The sequence below is a fragment of the Anopheles funestus genome, chromosome X, assembly GCF_943734845.2.
Source record: "Anopheles funestus chromosome X, idAnoFuneDA-416_04, whole genome shotgun sequence".
In the NCBI taxonomy this organism is placed as follows: Eukaryota; Metazoa; Arthropoda; class Insecta; order Diptera; family Culicidae; genus Anopheles; species Anopheles funestus.
The window spans coordinates 1,065,616-1,088,331 of NC_064597.1; the positions used below are offsets into that span (position 1 = coordinate 1,065,616).

Here is a 22,716-nt window from a genome sequence, read left to right on the forward strand (position 1 = left end):
GTTTGTGTGTGTGTGTTTTGTGTTTTTTGTGTTTTGTTTAAAAGGAACAAGGAAAATGGGAAGATATGCCGACCATGCCATCGTGGACCGGTCAAGCGGACGACCCCGGAGGCCATCATTCACACATAAACGCACACACAAACGCGCATACACATTAATACAATCAATAATCACACATAACATCATTCAATCACACATTGGCAATCGGGGGTGAAAGAGAGAGAAACAGAGAGAGAAATTTATTGACTTGCAAACTCAGTTGTAAATCAGTCATAAGTGAATAACTGTGGCTAATGTTTTTTTCTTTTGCAATTGTTTTACAATGGTGAAAGTGGTGGTGGTGGTGATGGTGGTGGTAGTGGTGGTTGCGGTATTGGTAGAGGATCGTAGAGTTAGAGACGTTCTGTTGTGTTTGGTAGTGATTGAGCGTGTTGACTGCTGTTAGATGCATCGGATATGTAGTTGGTGTTAGTGATGTGATGATAATAACTTTAAGTGTACACTGTAACACATTGTTGAACCGAGTGTTAGAGACTGCGACCGGCAAGTTGTGGATCATTGCAAGCTACACCATTTTGTATTAAGGGTTCTTTTTCTTTAAAAACCCAATAGATGAACCGGATGAGCTTTACTGTGTGTGTGTACGTTTTGTGATAGTTTTTGTGCCCCAGTGTGATAGGCTGTGTTTCTTTCTATCTAGCTAGTGCGGGCACGGCTGCCATTGTTATTGTAACACATGTGTCAAGTGTCACTTGAGTTACTAAGAGTACTTCAAACAGCTAGATATCTTGAATTGCTTCTAACCTCCTGTCAAACCGGGACATTTTATTCCCGACCACCGGCATCCATGCCATAACGGTCGATGGTCTCCGACAAAGTTGTGTGCGCGTTTGTGTGAGTTTTGGTGTGATTCGTGGTTTGGTGTGAGTGTGTCTGTGCCGCTAGTTCAAGCCTGATAGCACTACAGCGTTACAATGAGCCTTCTACTAGCCTGCCAACTTGCCTAAGTCTGCCGACGGAGTAAGCTTCCATTCCATCCCGTCTCGTCAAGCAGCGTTCTCTAATGGGCTGGTCGAACGTACGTGCAAAAGAAGAAGCGTTTTCCGTCCGATTCCTTCGCTCTCATGCACTTTTTGGTATACAGGTATGTGTTGGAATGTGTTAGAGAAGTGTGCGTGTTTGTGTCGCTTGTATGGGTGGTATATTTACGCTACACGCACATCGCATTCCGGAGCGGAGCGTACTGCGGGCTGCATAAGTTTTGGGCGCATTTCACGTTACAGTATTAGCTCATTCCAGCCAGGTGGTAATTCTTGGATGTAAGATTGAGTGTAATTGTTCTGTTTGTTGATTATCGCTATAAATATAGCCGTGTTGTTTACATGCTTGTAGATGCTTTGCTCACTAGCACTTGCCATTGTTTGATCACGATCTTGTTGTTTGAGAACTGGAGTAGTAGTAGTAGTAGTAGTTGAATAAGCAGTGATGGTAGTAGTAGTAGTAATAGTAGTTATTGAAGAAGGACAGTAATAGTAGTGTTGGTAGTATTGGTGTTTGTTGTAACAATAGATGGAGCAGTTTCTATTTGGTTAGTTTATTTGATCTCTGTTGCAGTGGAATGTTTGTTGACCTGTCATACATTGGGTGAGTAGCTTGTTATGTTCTGTTGAATGGTTTGTGTTGTATGCAATTGGTTGTTTTTTGTTATTGGTTTTTATTGTTGTATTAAATGTCTTTTCTTATTCATTCGGGGAACACAAATACTTTCCAATAAACATTCGTAACTCAGTATGCTATTAAAGTAAGGTTGGATGTTTATATACATTCTTCATCCGTGAACGGCTTGATGAACACATGCACACAAAACTCTGCTCGAAGGAGAGGCGCAAACGGTGGGCGCTTACGCAAACTCAGCTACACGGTTTTTTTCCACGCTTTCTAGATAAGTTGTCTTGGTGACAGGAATAATCATACAAATCATTACACAACAACTGGTAATAAAAAAGAAGAAGAAGATGAAAGAGAGAACAAAAAAACAATTCGTTCGCACAACTCTCGATCAGGTGGATGTATATGAAGTACCAACAAAAAAAAACAACAGAAACAAGAGAGAGAAAGAGAGATAGAATAAAACTGCAATAGTTTTCCGAAACAAACGCAATACAAATCAAACAATGGAAAAGAGAACGAACCAAATAAAAAAACGTACGAACAGAAACAAACATTCGAAATGGACGATACTCACGCATCATCCAATGTGAATTTCTTGCACAAACACAGACATATGGAACGGTTGCAGATATGTAACTTGTCGATCGCAATCATGTAGTAAACATACGATATAGATATAAATATATATGTATATAAATATGTGAAACACAACTTTCCTTCATTCCAAATGCAAACGCAAACTCAGCAAACAGCATTCCGGTTTTTTGTTAAAGAGCTTTTTTGGGGTTTGTTTTTTTTGTGGGCACGCATAAAACGCTTAGTTATCACTAAAGATATATTGGTAACAGTACTCATTAATACTCATGTTGGAACATTACCATTGATGGAGCACAAAGGGGGTAGGTGTGAAAGAGAGCATGAGAGAGAGAGAGTGAGAGCAGGAGAGCACATATAAAATAAAACCATAACAAAATGGGCTAACGAGGGACATATTAGCGAGCTAGGAAGAGTGACAAAAGGGCAGCTTGTTCAGTGGTGTGTTACCTTTCGAAACGGCCCAATTACCGTGCACGAAATTCGAACGACCCCAACATGAACGGCCGATTGACGGGAAGGGAAAATTCGTGTTACGGGGAGTTTTACAATGTACCAACAAAATAAAAATAAACATAGTAACACTATCATAATTACAAGGACGAAAGACCAAAACATATTCCCCTACCCCTAAACACTGTCTGTAACCCAGGCACAGCCACTACACGGAAACGATTTTTTTATCGCAAATGCTTTCTAAAACATACGGATGGAGCAAAATTTGATGTACATTATGCTATAGAGAAAATGGAAGACTTAATATAGAACATTTTAACGTTCATTGGATACTGGCGTTTGTGGGTTGGGTTAGGGGGTGGTTGTTGGAATAAGAAAGGGAGGGCAGTGGAATCAAACAGGGAGTGGGATGAATTTGAGAAACGGCTCGAACGCAAAAACCAAACATTCCAATTAGCAGCAAACTAAACTACTGTCGAATAGCAAAAAGAATGTTTTTTAAAGAGAAATTACATAGAAGAGCTAAAATCGATAAGATAAAATAAAAATAAAAAACAGATTTCAAACATACACGCTTGCTGTCTAACTCGTGTGTTAGCGGGGGTTTGATTGTGGTGCTAGTGGTTCGAGACATTTACGCTTAACTACAGCCACACACTCACACTCACGAAGAAAGGAACAGATGGTGGGAAGGATGAGTGGTGAAGGGTCCAAAATTGAAAAACAAAAGCTCTGTAAGAGATGGGGCAGCAAAGGCGGGAAACAAAACAAAAACAAGAAAAGGTAACAGAGATCACAAAATTGAGCGTGAGGGATGAAAAATCGATCATTTACTGTGGATGATTGCATGAATAAAGTAACAGTGTATTAGGATGTCTTACTGAAGAGCGGGCAGAAACCCGAAATAAAGTACGTACAGGGTTTAAAACAAAAAAACAAACGATGAACCCACATACAGACACACTGAGCGAGAATACGAGTTACAGCTACATGGGGAAGGGTATGCGAAGGGACGATGTAAATCCATTCAGAAGATATACTGCAAAGGAACACAAGGGTGAAAGAATATGACATAGGTAGAGCATAATAGAAGACATTGTTATTAGGGAAAACATCCCTTTACTAATTTCCCCCCATATGCAGAGAGAAAGCAGAGAAGTTCGAAAGTTTCTGCATCGCGGTGAGTCGGAATATTGTGCCAGCGATATATACTTGTGACCTTGAACCAGCGGGCAAGGGTGTTGGATGGTGATCTTCTAAGATACTAACAGATACCACACTAAACATTTTTATAGCGTTGAGCCTTAAAGGTAGGCAAACAAAATGCAACACTTTAGGAACGTCGGTTTCTATGAAGAAGTGAGCATAATTCGGAGTTACTATTAAGTATTAATAATTAGCAAGTAAGGATTTTTTTTTAAAACTAAAATTATAATCTCTTCTCTTCTTTAACCACCTTGCGAATCCGACGTGTGTCTCATCACTAGGGAAATATAAAAAACTTCAAAAAGTAATCTGAACCAAACATCCGGATAGCTCCAACTAATTATGCAGATGGCTAGAACTTCCATTCTATTCTATCACTAATCTTGAATAATGTTGCTAAAAGTGCACAATCCAGCGAAAGAGAAATATATGTGTGTTATGTACCTGGTGTGCGTGAATGTAATTTCTTTTCTATATCTAACAACTCCCAACGGTACAACCGTACAAATGACTTCAATATCATCGGCCATGTTTCGAGTGCGAATGACACTAATCACCTCGATTAGCTTACTGATTCATTAGACGCGTTAAGCCCACAGCCTAGACTGGGGCTTTACCCGGTGCCAGAAGGATTTTCTCACCGTGCTGCCATGGGACCATCCATCACCTAGCGAACCGCAGCAAACGAAGACGAACGAGACCAGGCGCTAAACAACCGCACGGAATTATCCCGTGTGCGAAATGAATAAAATGTACCTTTAATGATTTTCTGTTTTTTTTTGTTTTTATTGCGAAGCTTATTGCGCTTAAAGTGATTCGGTATCCCCATGCGTGAGGGATTGTACTGTGAAAATCCAACACCAGTGGTTATCAGGCTTTGCGTTTGTGAAATCGAATATCTGAATTAAAGAAACGACTCTATACGGGACACATTCACTGAACGATAATCGGAAGGGAAAGACAAATGTTGAAATTATATAAAGAGCGATAGAGAACATGCAAAATGGTGGATAAAGAAACAAACCTGAAGATGGTGAACTGGAACCGAAACATTTGATTGAAAATAGAAAACGAAACCAAAAACCAAATTTTCTCAAACCGAATCCATCAGAAGCGAATGCTCACTGAAGTTTCGGTGCACAGTTAAGGTCAAACAAACAAATCAAACAAACACACAGACATATACACACGTACAGACACACATTGAGAACAAAATGCAAAATCGAGCACAAACGTAAACAGCTCGAAAAACTCGTTTCAACCAACGAGACAAATCAGAGCTGGCTAGTTGGGGTGAGTAGTCAGAAGAACAGGCGGATCAAACACACCGAAATATACTGCAAAGAATACAGAGCAGAGCGATTGAAACAATCCGTAAACAGAACGAGCGGTAAATGTAACAGATGTAACACATCGAATAGTTTTCCTGACTGTTTGTGTGTGTATACGTTTGAGTGTCTTTGTGTAGGTATACATGGCTGTGTGTATGCATCGACAAAAATCCTGCCTTATCTTGCCGGTCAGGTATGTGGTGGATTGGATTTAAGGACACGTTTACACGGTTAACCCTTGAAATGCCTGTTGCAAGCGCGATAGCGAATCGTGTTTGCTCTGGAAGGCAATGGTGTTCAGTTTGAATGCTTTCGTGCGCACAGAGGAACGGAGTGTTAGATGATCAGTTGTATGATGGATCTAGGGGTCGCTTTTGATTTGCTTTTTTTTTGTTTTTGGGCAATTTGTCCCTGCTAAATGTAGTGGCATTTTACTCTTTGATGGCAACACAAAAACGGAACGGGAAGGATTTGATAACAGGTCAACAGAAATCAGGTAAATAGTAAACGGATTCCCAAAGGTTTAATTTACGTTGATTGAAAAGAGAGTTGAAGAAGGATTACGAGAAGAATGTACTGATAGGTGTGATAGTGAAGCTAGAAGGATATCAGTTAAATCGAATTCCCAAGAAATTGATGTTCGAGACATACAACAGCGAAAGAGAAAGAGAGAGAGAGAGAGAGAGAGAGAGAAAAAAAACGAGAGATAAAGAATTGAGCAAGATTGGTACAGAGATGGAACAAGACCCTGGTGCCGTGACCAGGAGCAACGCAACAGACATCAATTAGGAACGTACGTACGGGTGTTTCAAAAGTCCGTGGAAAGAATATATCTTAGTATCCATAAAACTCGGGTACGACCATACTTCCGTTTTATGCTTATAACTTTGGTATTAATGTTCCGACAATTATGCACGAAATATGCAAAAGCGCAGCACTAAATTCTACACAAATCTTGTGAACATTGTAATTGCCTACCTCTTCAGGATTTCAAGTAAATCGCGAAATAAAGTAAAAATGAAATATTTCATGAAATATATGTACCTCAGTTTTTTTTATTATAACTTTAGTACTATTGATCCGACAATTATGCACAATATATGCAAAGACGCAGAATCAAATTCTACACAAATCATGTGAACATTGTTGTTGTCTATCTCTTCAGGATTTCAAGTAAAATGCAAAATAAAGTAAAAATGAAATATTTCATGAAATATATGTACCTTCGTTTCTTGGTAATAACTTTTGTACTAATGATCCAAAAATTATGCAAAAACTATGCAAAGACGCAGAATCAAATTCTACACAAATCATGCCAACATTGTGTTTGTCTATCTCTTCAGCATTTCAAGTAAATCGCGAAATAAAACTGGGTTATACGAGGTGTTCATAAAACTCTGGTACGACCATAGCTCGGTTGTCTGGTAATAACTTTAGTATTAATGATAGGACAATTATGCACAACATATGCAAAGACGCAGAATACAATTCTACACAAATCATGTGAACATTGTGTTTGTCTATCTCTTCAGGATGTCAAGTAAATCGCGAAATAAATTAAAAATTGAAATATTTCATGAAATATACGTATCTCCGTTTTTTGTTAATAACTTTAGTAATAATAATCCTACAATTATGCACAACATATCCAAAGACGCAGAATTGAATTCTACACAAATCATGTGAACATTGTTGTTGTCTATCTCTTTAGCCTTTTCAGTAAATCGCAAATAAAGAAAATTTTGAAATATTTCATTTCCGTATTTGTTCATAACTTTAGTACTAATGACCGGACAATTATGCACAACATATGCAAAGATGCAGAATCAAATTCTACACAAATCATGTGAACATTGTTGTTGTCAATCTCTTCAGGATTTCAAGTAAATCGCAAATAAAGAAAATTTTGAAATATTTCATTTCCGTTTTTTGTTCATAACTTTAGTACTAATGATCCAAAAATTATGCAAAAACTATGCAAAGACGCAGAATCAAATTCTACACAAATCATGCCAACATTGTGTTTGTCTATCTCTTCAGCATTTCAAGTAAATCGCGAAATAAAATTGGGTTATACGAGGTGTTCATAAAACTCTGGTACGACCATAGCTCGGTTGTCTGGTAATAACTTTAGTATTAATGATCGGACAATTATGCACAACATATGCAAAGACGCAGAATACAATTCTACACAAATCATGTGAACATTGTGTTTGTCTATCTCTTCAGGATGTCAAGTAAATCGCGAAATAAATTAAAAATTGAAATATTTCATGAAATATACGTATCTCCGTTTTTTGTTAATAACTTTAGTAATAATAATCCTACAATTATGCACAACATATCCAAAGACGCAGAATTGAATTCTACACAAATCATGTGAACATTGTGTTTGTCTATCTCTTAAGCCTTTTCAGTAAATCGCAAATAAAGAAAATTTTGAAATATTTCATTTCCGTTTTTTGTTCATAACTTTAGTACTAATGACCGGACAATTATGCACAACATATGCAAAGATGCAAAATTGAATTCTACACAAATCATGTGAACATTGTTGTTGTCTATCTCTTCAGGATTTCAAGTAAATCGCAAATAAAGAAAATTTTGAAATATTTCATTTCCATTTTTTGTTCATAACTTTAGTACTAATGATCGGACGGGTAAGTAAAACACATACAAAGATGCAGAATGAAATTCTACACAGATCATCAGAACATTGTTGATGTCTATCTCTTCAGGATTTCAAGTAATTCGTAAATAAAGAAAACTTTGAAATATTTCACTTCGGTTTTCTGGTTATAACTTTAGTACTAATGATCGGACAAGTAAGCAAACAAAAAGCAAAGATGCAGAATCAAATTCTACACAGATCATCCGAACATTGTTGATGTCTATCTCTTCAGGATTTCAAGTAATTCGCAAATAAAGAAAAGTTTGAAATATTTCACTTCGGTTTTTTGGTAATAACTTTAGTACTAATGGTCGGACAGGTAAGTCAAATACATGCAAAGATGCAGAATGAAATTCTACACAGATCATCCGAACATCGTTGATGTCTATCTCTTCAGGATTTCAAGTAAATCGCAAATAAAGAAAATTTTGAAATATTTCATTTCCGTTTTTTGTTCATAACTTTAGTACTAATGACCGGACAATTATGCCAAATTTATAGAAAGATGCGAAATTGAATTCTACACAAATCATGTGAACATTGTTGTTGTCTATCTCTTCAGGATTTCAAGTAAATCGCAAATAAAGAAAATTTTGAAATATTTCATTTCCATTTTTTGTTCATAACTTTAGTACTAATGACCGGACAATTATGCAAAAACTATGCAAAGATGCAGAATCAAATTCTACACAAATCATGTGAACATTGTGTTTGTCTATCTCTTCAGGATTTCAAGTAAATCGCAAATAAAGAAAATTTTGAAATATTTCATTTCCGTTTTTTGTTCATAACTTTAGTACTAATGATTGGAAAACTATGCAAAACATATGCAAAGATGCAAAATTGAATTCTACACAAATCATGTGAACATTGTTGTTGTCTATCTCTTCAGGATTTCAAGTAAATCGCAAATAAAGGAAATTTTGAAATATTTCATTTCCATTTTTTGTTCATAACTTTAGTACTAATGACCGGACAATTATGCAAAAACTATGCAAAGATGCAGAATCAAATTCTACACAAATCATGTGAACATTGTTGTTGTCTATCTCTTCAGGATTTCAAGTAAATCGCAAATAAAGAAAATTTTGAAATATTTCATTTCGGTTTTTTGTTCATAACTTTAGTACTAATGATCGGAAAATTATGCAAAAACTATGCAAAGATGCAGAATCAAATTCTACATAAATCATCCGAACATTGTTAATGTCTATCTCTTCAGGATTTCAAGTAATTCGCAAATAAAGAAAATTTTGAAATATTTCATGAAATATTTCAAAAAAGTCAAAAGTGTCAGAGAAAAAATGAAACTTTTCATGAAATATTTCAAAGATGAAAAGTTTCACAGAAAAAATGAAACATTTCATGAAATATTTCATGAAACTTTTCATGAAATATTTCATCAATTTTCATGCCAACTGATTAATGAGGAGTCAAGGAGTCTAAAACAGTTGAAGTTGGGGCGAAAAACCAAAAAAGAAAAAAGCAAAAAAAAATTGGGCCCACGAACCGACGAAAATGTGAAAAATCAAAGTGAAAAAATACGCTTCAAAATTTCAAAATCTGGTACCATCGATTAGAAAAAAGCAAACAAAAAATTGGGCTCACGAACCGACGAAAATCTGAAAAAACGAAGTGTAAAAATTCGTTTTGGTTTTTGAAGTGCTACCTCCTCGCCTGGTATGCTCTCCTGTTACTTCAAACCATTTCGCCTGGTAGTTTTCGAAATCCAAAAGTACCCAAAAGTATCGAAAAAGTACCAGTTGCAGCAACCAAGTAACAGGAGAGCATACCAGGCGAGGAGGTAGCACTTCAAAAACCAAAACGAATTTTTACACTTCGTTTTTTCAGATTTTCGTCGGTTCGTGAGCCCTATTTTTTGTTTGCTTTTTTCTAATCGATGGTACCAGATTTTGAAATTTTGAAGCGTATTTTTTCACTTTGATTTTTCACATTTTCGTCGGTTCGTGGGCCCAATTTTTTTTTGCTTTTTTTTTTTTGGTTTTTCGCCCCAACTTCAACTGTTTTAGACTCCTTGACTCCTCATTAATAAGTTGGCATGAAAATTTATGAAATATTTCATGAAATTTTTCATGAAATATTTCATGAAATGTTTCATTTTTTCTGTGAAACTTTTCATCTTTGAAATATTTCATGAAAAGTTTCATTTTTTCTCTGACACTTTTGACTTTTTTGAAATATTTCATGAAATATTTCAAAATTTTCTTTATTTGCGAATTACTTGAAATCCTGAAGAGATAGACATTAACAATGTTCGGATGATTTGTGTAGAATTTGATTCTGCATCTTTGCATAGTTTTTGCATAATTTTCCGATCATTAGTACTAAAGTTATGAACAAAAAACCGAAATGAAATATTTCAAAATTTTCTTTATTTGCGATTTACTTGAAATCCTGAAGAGATAGACAACAACAATGTTCACATGATTTGTGTAGAATTTGATTCTGCATCTTTGCATAGTTTTTGCATAATTGTCCGGTCATTAGTACTAAAGTTATGAACAAAAAATGGAAATGAAATATTTCAAAATTTCCTTTATTTGCGATTTACTTGAAATCCTGAAGAGATAGACAACAACAATGTTCACATGATTTGTGTAGAATTTGATTCTGCATCTTTGCATAGTTTTTGCATAGTTTTCCAATCATTAGTACTAAAGTTATGAACAAAAAACGGAAATGAAATATTTCAAAATTTTCTTTATTTGCGATTTACTTTAAATCCTGAAGAGATAGACAACAACAATGTTCACATGATTTGTGTAGAATTTGATTCTGCATCTTTGCATAGTTTTTGCATAATTGTCCGGTCATTAGTACTAAAGTTATGAACAAAAAATGGAAATGAAATATTTCAAAATTTTCTTTATTTGCGATTTACTTGAAATTCTGAAGAGATAGACAACAACAATGTTCACATGATTTGTGTAGAATTCAATTTTGCATCTTTGCATATGTTGTGCATAATTGTCCGGTCATTAGTACTAAAGTTATGAACAAAAAACGGAAATGAAATATTTCAACATTTTCTTTATTTGCGATTTACTGAAAAGGCTAAAGAGATAGACAACAACAATGTTCACATGATTTATGTAGAATTCAATTCTGCGTCTTTGCATATGTTGTGCATAATTGTAGGATTATTATTACTAAAGTTATTAACAAAAAACGGAGATACGTATATTTCATGAAATATTTCAATTTTTAATTTATTTCGCGATTTACTTGACATCCTGAAGAGATAGACAAACACAATGTTCACATGATTTGTGTAGAATTGTATTCTGCGTCTTTGCATATGTTGTGCATAATTGTCCGATCATTAATACTAAAGTTATTACCAGACAACCGAGCTATGGTCGTACCAGAGTTTTATGAACACCTCGTATAACCCAGTTTTATTTCGCGATTTACTTGAAATGCTGAAGAGATAGACAAACACAATGTTGGTATGATTTGTGTAGAATTTGATTCTGCGTCTTTGCATATTTTTTGCATAATTTTTGGATCATTAGTACAAAAGTTTTTGCCAAAAAACGGAGTTACGCATATTTCATGAAATATTTCATTTTTACTTTATTTTGCATTTTACTTGAAATCCTGAAGAGATAGACAAACACAATGTTCACATGATTTGTGTAGAATTTGATTCTGCATCTTTGCATAGTTTTTGCATAATTGTCCGGTCATTAGTACTAAAGTTATGAACAAAAAATGGAAATGAAATATTTCAAAATTTTCTTTATTTGCGATTTACTTGAAATTCTGAAGAGATAGACAACAACAATGTTCACATGATTTGTGTAGAATTCAATTTTGCATCTTTGCATATGTTGTGCATAATTGTCCGGTCATTAGTACTAAAGTTATGAACAAAAAACGGAAATGAAATATTTCAACATTTTCTTTATTTGCGATTTACTTGAAATTCTGAAGAGATAGACAAACACAATGTTCACATGATTTGTGTAGAATTTGATTCTGCATCTTTGCATAGTTTTTGCATAATTGTCCGGTCATTAGTACTAAAGTTATGAACAAAAAATGGAAATGAAATATTTCAAAATTTTCTTTATTTGCGATTTACTTGAAATTCTGAAGAGATAGACAACAACAATGTTCACATGATTTATGTAGAATTCAATTCTGCGTCTTTGCATATGTTGTGCATAATTGTAGGATTATTATTACTAAAGTTATTAACAAAAAACGGAGATACGTATATTTCATGAAATATTTCAATTTTTAATTTATTTCGTGATTTACTTGACATCCTGAAGAGATAGACAAACACAATGTTCACATGATTTGTGTAGAATTGTATTCTGCGTCTTTGCATATGTTGTGCATAATTGTCCGATCATTAATACTAAAGTTATTACCAGACAACCGAGCTATGGTCGTACCAGAGTTTTATGAACACCTCGTATAACCCAGTTTTATTTCGCGATTTACTTGAAATGCTGAAGAGATAGGCAAACACAATGTTGGCATGATTTGTGTAGAATTTGATTCTGCGTCTTTGCATATTTTTTGCATAATTTTTGGATCATTAGTACAAAAGTTATTACCAAGAAACGAAGGTACACATATTTCATGAAATATTTCATTTTTACTTTATTTTGCATTTTACTTGAAATCCTGAAGAGATAGACAACAACAATGTACACATGATTTGTGTAGAATTTGATTCTGCGTCTTTGAATATGTTGTGCATAATTGTCGGATCAATAGTACTAAAGTTATAATAAAAAAAACTGAGGTACATATATTTCATGAAATATTTCATTTTTACTTTATTTTGCAATTTACTTGAAATCCTGAAGAGATAGACACCAACAATGTTCACATGACCTGTGTATAATTTAGTGCTGAGTCTTTGCTTATGATTTGCATATTCTCTCGAACATTGATACTTTATTGATCTTTCGGTGATGAAAGCAAAAGAAGAAAATTGAGCGCTTATATAAGGTTGGGTAGGACAAATGTTACCAAATATTGCTCATAATGCATTGGGTGTTCCCTTTGCCAAGAAAGTCTAAAGCACCAGAAGGTCAAAAATGGTTTCGATTAAGAAATTAATTATTATGCCATGAATGGACCCACCGTGTCAATTTTGGTTCTGTAGGGCCAGTTTAAAGTAAATGTTGGGTAGAATTCGTTTCTACTTTCCTTGCACACAGTGGCAAAACAACAAACTTACCAGACCCCTTGGAAGTAATTATTACCCCCTTCGACCCGTTTGTAGTATTTGTGATGAAAAATGTGTTCCAGATGTCGGATATAAGGTACCGCTATAAGTTTGGCCAACCGTCCACAGGCTCGATCTGCAATAAGCTCGCCTCTCGGATAAGATTGAGGGAAGCCCATTAAACGAAACCTATTCTAGCAGCAGCTGCCCGAACGGACGAGATCTCATATACACGGCCAGTATAAACTAGGGACACATTTTTACGCTCACTTTCTTTGCCAACACGGCGAGAGATCGTGAAGGCGAGACACACCATGCATGCTGACGGTTCGGGTAGTAGCAACGGGAAATTTAATTACAGCAAAATAACGTCACCCCGAAGCCAGTCGATTAGGGTTTCCGAAAAAATCAGAAGCACGGAAGCGAAAAATGAAGATGCAATTCAATTAGTTCACGCGGCACGGGTTATTTGGCTCCGTTTCGCACTCCGCTCTGGTCGTTCTACTATTCTTCTGAATGTGTATTTGTGTCTGTGTATCTTTTTTAACGAGAGTAACCACGCAAAAGAATAGCTAGAGCAGTAAGCGCATTATCTTTGTCTGCCAACTCTTTTCTGCAGTTTGAATGATCGATTCGTTATTGAAGACTTCTGGAGTGAAGATTTATATTTAACTAGCTCTTACACTTTCGTATTTCGAAGACTCACGGAAGCAAATGTAAGCGACATGCAATTTCAGCACACGTGCGAAAAATCGTTGCTACTGCTGGTGGCTCACCACCTACTAACATCACTAACGTTATCTAATTACTAGCAATGGAGGGGAAAGAGTACTCCAGTGCGAAAGTAGTCGGTAGAAGCAAGAGATCCGAATGCTGACCAATCGTTTGAGGCAGGCATACAACCGGTGTCCATTTCGATGGCGATGATCGGTACCGGGGAACGGCAAGCCCATGAGGGATTTTACTGTCGGTGACAGGTGCCTTTTGTAGGAGTGGTGAGCAGAATTGTTAAACTCCCATTATCCAACGCTCGGCTCGGGTGTTTGGTTCTGGCAAATGATTTTGATGCGAGTTTATCCGAGCGCACGACCAACCGAAGTGCGATCGATTCGACCCTCATCAGGCTCAATCAGAACTCTTGTGAGTGTTTAATGGGAGCTGGGTGCACTCAAACCCAGGTGTCACAACAAACGTCTATACACACACACACATACGTGGTGTCTTCACTCGCATCAGATACTTTGGAAGTGCTTTCATCGGGTCGGATGTCGAGAACCGAACACGACCGATTTCTGTATGTGGGTAGACCATGGTGGACAGTACCGTATATCTCATTCTAGCTCAGTGCCTAAGAATATAAGTGCCATTTTTTTTTCATTTCTTTTACCAAGATTCTACAACTACTGCCCCAACTACTCAACCTCGAAACGGACAAACATACACACGCATGCAGCTAGAGCATCTCGGGACAAAAGCGCATCATCAGGCATTGCCTTCTTCAAGAACTGCCATACTACCCAGCCCCCACTTTCCTTGGTTCGGGTTTGCCAGATCTTTGGTTCCATGAAGCAGGAGGAATGGAGATTTTGCTGCATTCATTATGTTTTGATTATTCATGACTGCATCCGGATGCATGGTTGCTGTACACCGTGCGTACAAGGCTGTAAGGAAAGTTTTAACAAACTCTGCACAACTCTATCACCGTCCGGCCGAAGATGGCTGACGGAAAAACCTCCAGGACCGTTTTGCATGCGAGGGTGTTAGGTGCAAGCTTCTTTAACCGTTTGCTTGCACACTTGCCATGCAACCAAACCAGCACTGTTGGTGTTTGCAACATTACCGTAGTAACTTTAGTATAGTTCCAACATGTCGAATAGTGTAATCAACCGGAAAGATGGCGAAGGCGGACACGAGTCTGCAGCGCTGCTGTTGAATACATCAGCAAATTATTTGTGAGATGACTCTTCCCTTCTTACTCTTTCTCTCCATTCGTTATCATTCTTTCTGTCTCTCTCTCTTGCTCCATTTTGTCTGTCGCACTCGTTCTGGTACACATGTCACAATTCATTAGGCAACGCATTCAATCCGTTTGCTACTGTGCGTTACCTCCCGTGGGTAAACCTACGCGTCTTCGTAGAATTAAAAATCAATAAAACCAACGCCGAGGATGCAGGACGTTGCCATGGAGGCAGAGAGAGAGAGCGCACTCTACCGCGGCTTGCAGAGATACATTTTAATAGTGTGGGTGTCTAGGGTTTTATAGCCTGATACATGATTAACAGGCTCATCTGCCAATCCCGAATTGGACGAGCAATGGAGGACGGTAGTACAGCGAACAAATTAAACAAACAACAACAAAAGTGATAGCCACTGAAAGCGCATGAGGGAAAGTATCACTAGCGAGGACACTAAAAATAAAACACATTACCCAACGAACCCCAAGCGAGAGAAGTAATGGGTTAGGGAAGGAGAAGAATGCAGTGGTGGTGGTAATAGTGAAATGGAAGCGTAATGGGATGAGTGGATGGTGAAGCTGTACAATGGATTCGGTGAGTAGCGATTTGCCCGCACACCAGTGACGTGATAGCGTTAAGTTTAGTGTGAGCTGTCAAAGTGACATATGGCGCAGGACAACATGGTGGTCTATCGAGTGTTTGGTACTAGGAATAAAGCGGGACGGGACAAAAGGTCCAAGCACAGATATGCCGAACGTACATCGACCAAAACAAAAAAACATGAATTCATCCACAAAACAAGAACAACGGAACCAAAAGGAGGGAGGAAAAAAATATGTATATATCTATGTACGACACAGACCCGTGGATCGAGCTTAATACAACACGCCAAGGGGAATGCGAGTGGCTAGGAAGTGTGATAACGTAGTTAATAGGTGTTGATTGATTTTGTTTTCTCTTTTCTAATGCTGCTATAAGAAGGATGAGCCAGAGCGACAGAGAGAGAGAGTGATCAGGTTTTATAATAGTGGGTAAATGGAAAAGGAAGGCTGTTTTGCAAAAGGATTAAACGGCACCCAATGGCGCACCGAGTGCGACAAGGCGGATGTGGGAAACGCATCGTGAAATGGACAATGGAGCGACCAAGGGGGCGGAAGTGGGAGAGGGGTGAGAAAAAGAATGGATGGAAGGGTAGAGAGGGGGGGGGGGCAGGAGGGTTGAGTGGTAATACGGGTTGTTGCTTACCTTTGGTGGTACGAAAGCCCTGATTGATGGCGCGTGTCGTCCTGACGGCTGCCCGGTAAATCCGCCAGTAGAAGAACAGCATCACGAACATGGGAATGTAGAAGGAGCCTAGCGCCGAGTAGACGACGTAACCGGCGTCGTTCGTCAGCTCGCACGTCCAAGGACAGGGAAGTGGAGGCGCGGGGGAAGGTGTCACCGACACCAGTGTGTAGTTTCCGTATTGATAATAAACGTTCTCTTTCACCTGCGTGAAAAGAGAATGCACAGAAGAAGATAATATAGAAAGATACAGTGTATTTACGTGTATGTGAGTATGTGTGTGTGTAAGGACCAGAAATGGGAAAGGATCAGAGACAGGAACAGTGAAAGAGATGTGAAAGCACAGATAAGAAGAGATCCGGTGTAGTTGATGCGTGATAGTTTGTGTAATTAATTTGCTAAATCGCTCGCAAACAAGACGACCGGCCTACCTACACCTGGATAATACAGCGGTCAAGTTGGGTTCTCTGTATCCGAACGGTCCCTTTAAGCTCGGACGTGTTTTCGGAGCGTTGAGGCGTGTGAACGTAATCGGTTTAAATTATTCCCCCGCTAATCTTTACCTACCCGACTATTCTGGCACCGGTTCATTTGAAAAGCATTCACACTAGCGATGGGCACTATAAAGCGCAAACACGGTTCCGACTCTGGAGCAAAAGAATCGCATGCTCCGGTCGGAGTAGTCCGGAATCGTCGGAATGTTGCTGTCCATTACTACGCGGAAGAATAGTAGAACAAGAAATATGTCGCCTTTCGGTTCCGAACGATTCTGATGGTTCCGGACGGTTCCGACGGTTCTGATGCAGCTTCCAGAACTTTCAAATTCCAAAATAAATCAGCTCGGAACCAGCTGCGGTTTTTTTTCTAATTTTGCCCAACTCTAGTTCACACACTAGCACCGAACGCTAGCCGTTCATTTGCATCTTGCAAGTGTTCAGAACACTTCGCTCGGCAAAGTCTGGTTGATTATTGATTTAATCTGAGAATATCACAAGTTGTATTTTTTATTTATAGCGACCTACCACTTTTAGTGGTTACTGTTCTCAATTGCTCTTTTTCATCTGTTTTATTTCTCTCTCCCTCTCGCTAGTGTGTTACCAGGCAAGAAATGGGATGCTGGCAGGAAATTAATCTATATATTGATGGGACTTTGCCTCGCCGACGGATAGCTGATGATCGGGCAGCTTAGAATATCAGAAATCAGCGAAAGCAAAGTGAGTAGAGCGGGAAGGCAAAACGAAATGTAAAACCTAGCTAATACCCTATCCGGGGTAGGGGTGAGGTTGCTGTGTCCCAGAAACTTTCCCCATTTCCAGTGTGCTCACCTTTCATAGGGCCACACACCGGCATCCATATAAAGGCAAACCAGCACTCCAGATCGGTAAATCCCGATTGTGCCCGATAAGCAACGGTGGACACTACTGTGGCAGGGTAATACCACACCAAAGTAACCTGCCAGAGCCTTTAACGGAAAGCTAAAAATAATTACTTTTCCAATTCTGTTTGTTCGTGCTTCGCGTTGGTCTACCTTTAGCTTCCACTTCCGCTGCTTTTGTATGCTCGAGTGCAAGGTAATAAAAAAAAACCCCATGCTGAAACAGAGAGAAAGAAGTAAAAAAAAAGCTTCTGGCAGAGGCCAAGGGATCAGGTCGGAAGAAAGATCCGGACATCACATCTCATCTCCGGACTTCCGGACACTGGACACAGAAACCACTAAAGGCTGTTAGCGTCTCGGTTATGGTTTCCTTTTCCTTATTCTCTTATCAATCCTAGCCAACTTATCCACCGCCACCCCACCTACTACCCACTCCTCCCCGCCCAGCTTCCATTTGCTTCAGCAGCGTTGTACTTACTTTCTGTTCCTTCCACCCGACCAGCGGTGGAAAGCAGATCACGAAGGACAACACCCACAGCCCGGCGATGAGCGACTTGGCGCGCCTGGTCGACATTATGCTCGGATAGGTGACTGGCCGGGTTACCGCTACGTACCGGTCCAGCGAGATGGCGCACAGATTAAGGATCGAGGCCGTACACATCCAGACATCGACCGCCAGCCAGATACGGCACCAGACGTCACCGAATATCCAAACCTGTTGAAATAGTAATAAGTAGCAATAATTAAGAAATGATTTGATAAAAGCTTTATGATAACGTAGCAATCCTAAGCCCACGTTCTTGCGTCCTTGCTCCAAACACTAAAGTGATCATGTTACTATAAGGAAATTAACAATCAGTGCTTTCACTACGCGTGGAATTTATTTGCATTAGTGTTGTTTTAACAAAAGTTTGCCTCAAAGCTAAAGTACACAGCCCATCAAGTGAGAGGCGGATCATCCACTACGCAAACTAAGCGGCCGCGGGGGGCCCCGGGCCTAAAGGGCCCTCAACATTTTTGGCAATTGAAGAGTTCAATATGCATGTCTCACAATATCCATTCCATTCGATCCATCGGATCGAATTTTATTTATTTTCTTTCGTTGTTTGTGGGGCATAAATTTGATGTATGCGATGAATGATGATGCGAATTGTTTGAAATAAGTTTCTTTTCATTCCAATAATGCTTTAAACTAAAAAAAGAATACAAAATCAGAAAAAAATTTTCAAAAAAATTTCAACTCGAAAATTTCATAAGGCTTACCCCTTACGATTTTTTTGGGAAATTTTGCAAAAAAAATGAAATTGATTTTTTTTAATGCCAATTGGTTGCAATGCATTTCTGTTCACTCTAGTAATGTTTCAAATAAAAAAAAAGTGAAAAATAATAAAAAAATCAAAAATTTCAAAAAAATGAAAATTTACTAAGGCTCATTTTTGCACCAACTTTTGCCTATAACTCGATCTATATCTAACGGATCGCCAATCTTTAACCTGTGGTCGATAGATGGCATTAATGGCTACATTTTCTTCTTGGACGGCCATGCCCTCAGATGTCTGTGCCAGAAGTTATTCGAGGAACCAAGTTCCTTACCCTGTTTGAGAAAATGTAAAATTTTCCTCATTTTTGAGCAATGTAGCAAAATTTTTAAATGTGATATATTTTAATAAACAATTGTTGCAATAAGTTTCTTTTCACTTAAATAGTGCTTTAAATTAAAAAAAGAATACAAAATCAGAAAAAAAAATTCAAAAAATTTTCAACTCGAAAATTTCATAAGGCTTACCCCTTACGATTTTTTTGGGAAATTTTGCAAAAAAAAATAAAATTGATTTATTTTAATGCCAATTGGTTGCAATGAGTTTCTTTTCACTCTAGTAATGTTTCAAATAAAAAAAAAGTGAAAAATAATAAAAAAAATCAAAAATTTCAAAAAAATGAAAATTTACTAAGGCTCATTTTTGCACCAACTTTTGCCTATAACTCGATCTATATCTAACGGATCGCCAATCTTTAACCTGTGGTCGATAGATGGCATTAATGGCTACATTTTCTTCTTGGACGGCCATGCCCTCAGATGTCTGTGCCAGAAGTTATTCGAGGAAGCAAGTTCCTTACCCTGTTTGAGAAAATGTAAAATTTTTTTCATTTTCGCACCAACTTTTGCCTATAACTCGGTCGGTATCCAACGGATCGCCAAACTTTAACCTGTGGTCGATAGATGGCATTAATGGCTACATTTTCTTCTTGGACGGCCATGCCCTCAGATGTCTGTGCCAGAAGTTATTCGAGGAACCAAGTTCCTTACCCTGTTTGAGAAAATGTAAAATTTTCCTCATTTTTGAGCAATGTAGCAAAATTTTTAAATGTGATATATTTTAATAAAAATTTGTTGCAATAAGTTTCTTTTCACTTAAATAGTGCTTTAAATTAAAAAAAGAATACAAAATCAGAAAAAAATTTTCAAAAAATTTTCAACTCGAAAATTTCATAAGGCTTACCCCTTACGATTTTTTTGGGAAATTTTGCAAAAAAAAATAAAATTGATTTATTTTAATGCCAATTGGTTGCAATGAGTTTCTTTTCACTCTAGTAATGTTTCAAATAAAAAAAAAGTGAAAAATAATAAAAACAATCAAAAATTTCAAAAAAATGAAAATTTACTAAGGCTCATTTTTGTACCAACTTTTGCCTATAACTCGATCTATATCTAACGGATCGCCAATCTTTAACCTGTGGTCGATAGATGGCATTAATGGCTACATTTTCTTCTTGGACGGCCATGCCCTCAGATGTCTGTGCCAGAAGTTATTCGAGGAAGCAAGTTCCTTACCCTGTTTGAGAAAATGTAAAATTTTCTTCATTTTCGCACCAACTTTTGCCTATAACTCGGTCGGTATCCAACGGATCGCCAATCTTTAACCTGTGGTCGATAGATGGCATTAATGGCTACATTTTCTTCTTGGACGGCCATGCCCTCAGATGTCTGTGCCAGAAGTTATTCGAGGAAGCAAGTTCCTTACCCTGTTCGAGAAAATGTAAAATTTTCCTCATTTTTAAGCAATGTAGCAAAATTTTTAAATGTGATATATTTTAATGGAAATTTGTTGCAATAAGTTTCTTTTCACTTAAATAGTGCTTTAAATTAAAAAAAGAATACAAAATCAGAAAAAAAATTTCAAAAAATTTTCAACTCGAAAATTTCATAAGGCTTACCCCTTACGATTTTTTCGGGAAATTTTGCAAAAAAAATGAAATTGATTTTTTTTAATGCCAATTGGTTGCAATGCATTTCTGTTCACTCTAGTAATGTTTCAAATAAAAAAAAAGTGAAATATAATAAAAAAAATCAAAAATTTCAAAAAAAATGAAAATTTACTAAGGCTCATTTTTGCACCAACTTTTGCCTATAACTCGATCTATATCTAACGGATCGCCAATCTTTAACCTGTGGTCGATAGATGGCATTAATGGCTACATTTTCTTCTTGGACGGCCATGCCCTCAGATGTCTGTGCCAGAAGTTATTCGAGGAAGCAAGTTCCTTACCCTGTTTGAGAAAATGTAAAATTTTCTTCATTTTCGCACCAACTTTTGCCTATAACTCGGTCGGTATCCAACGGATCGCCAATCTTTAACCTGTGGTCGATAGATGGCATTAATGGCTACATTTTCTTCTTGGACGGCCATGCCCTCAGATGTCTGTGCCAGAAGTTATTCGAGGAACCAAGTTCCTTACCCTGTTCGAGAAAATGTAAAATTTTCCTCATTTTTAAGCAATGTAGCAAAATTTTTAAATGTGATATATTTGAATGGAAATTTGTTGCAATAAGTTTCTTTTCACTTAAATAGTGCTTTAAATTAAAAAAAGAATACAAAATCAGAAAAAAAATTTCAAAAAATTTTCCACTCGAAAATTTCATAAGGCTTACCCCTTACGATTTTTTCGGGAAATTTTGCAAAAAAAATGAAATTGATTTATTTTAATGCCAATTGGTTGCAATGAGTTTCTTTTCACTCTAGTAATGTTTCAAATAAAAAAAAAGTGAAAAATAATAAAAAAAATCAAAAAATTCAAAAAAATGAAAATTTACTAAGGCTCATTTTTGCACCAACTTTTGCCTATAACTCGATCTATATCTAACGGATCGCCAATCTTTAACCTGTGGTCGATAGATGGCATTAATGGCTACATTTTCTTCTTGGACAATCATGCTCTCAGATGTCTGTGCCAGAAGTTATTCGAGGAAGCAAGTTCCTTACCCTGTTTGAGAAAATGTAAAATTTTCTTCATTTTCGCACCAACTTTTGCCTATAACTCGGTCGGTATCCAACGGATCGCCAATCTTTCACCTGTGGTCGATAGATGGCACCAATGGCTACATTTTCTTCTTGGACGGCCATGCCCTCAGATGTCTGTGCCAGAAGTTATTCGAGGAAGCAAGTTCCTTACCCTGTTTGAGAAAATGTAAAATTTTCGAAATTTTTCTACAATTCAGCAAAATATTTAAATGTGATATATTTTAATGGGAATTTGTTGCAATGAGTTTCTTTTCACTCAAATAATGCTTTAAGTTAAAAAAAGAATAAAAAATCGGAAAAAAATTTAAAAAAAATTTCCACTCGAAAATTTCATAAGGCTTACCCCTTACGATTTTTTTGGGAAATTTTGAAAAAAAATGAAATTGATTTTTTATAATGCCAATTGATTGCAATGAGTTTCTTTTCACTCAAATAATGATTCAAACAAAAAAAAGAGTAAAAAATAATAAAAAATTTAAAAAAATTAAAAAAATACGCTTAGGGCCTCCGAGAAGCTTGACCCGCCACTGCCTAAAATAACACAGCCCCTTTCGTTCAGCTGTTTCGTATTGGTATGGGTATCACCCGCAGCTATTTCGCATAGAGCCTCCAAAAGCTCACTAACACCGCTTATTCGAGTCAAAAAGTGATACCTATAAT

General features: G+C 37.2%; 1 protein-coding gene across 11 annotated transcripts in view; it reads right to left on the reverse strand.

The window, feature by feature from the left end:
• The window catches only part of LOC125765677 (octopamine receptor Oamb-like), an 86,411-nt gene that overhangs the window by 2,381 nt on the left and 61,314 nt on the right, over positions 1 to 22,716 (reverse strand). For all 11 annotated transcript variants that reach the window (XM_049431111.1, XM_049431137.1, XM_049431145.1 and 8 more), the window contains 2 exons: positions 18,234 to 18,470; positions 16,342 to 16,585 (listed from right to left, as the gene is read on the reverse strand). In XM_049431111.1, coding sequence (XP_049287068.1) covers positions 16,342 to 16,585; positions 18,234 to 18,470 — 481 coding nt within the window. The remainder of the gene's footprint in view (positions 1 to 16,341; positions 16,586 to 18,233; positions 18,471 to 22,716) is intronic.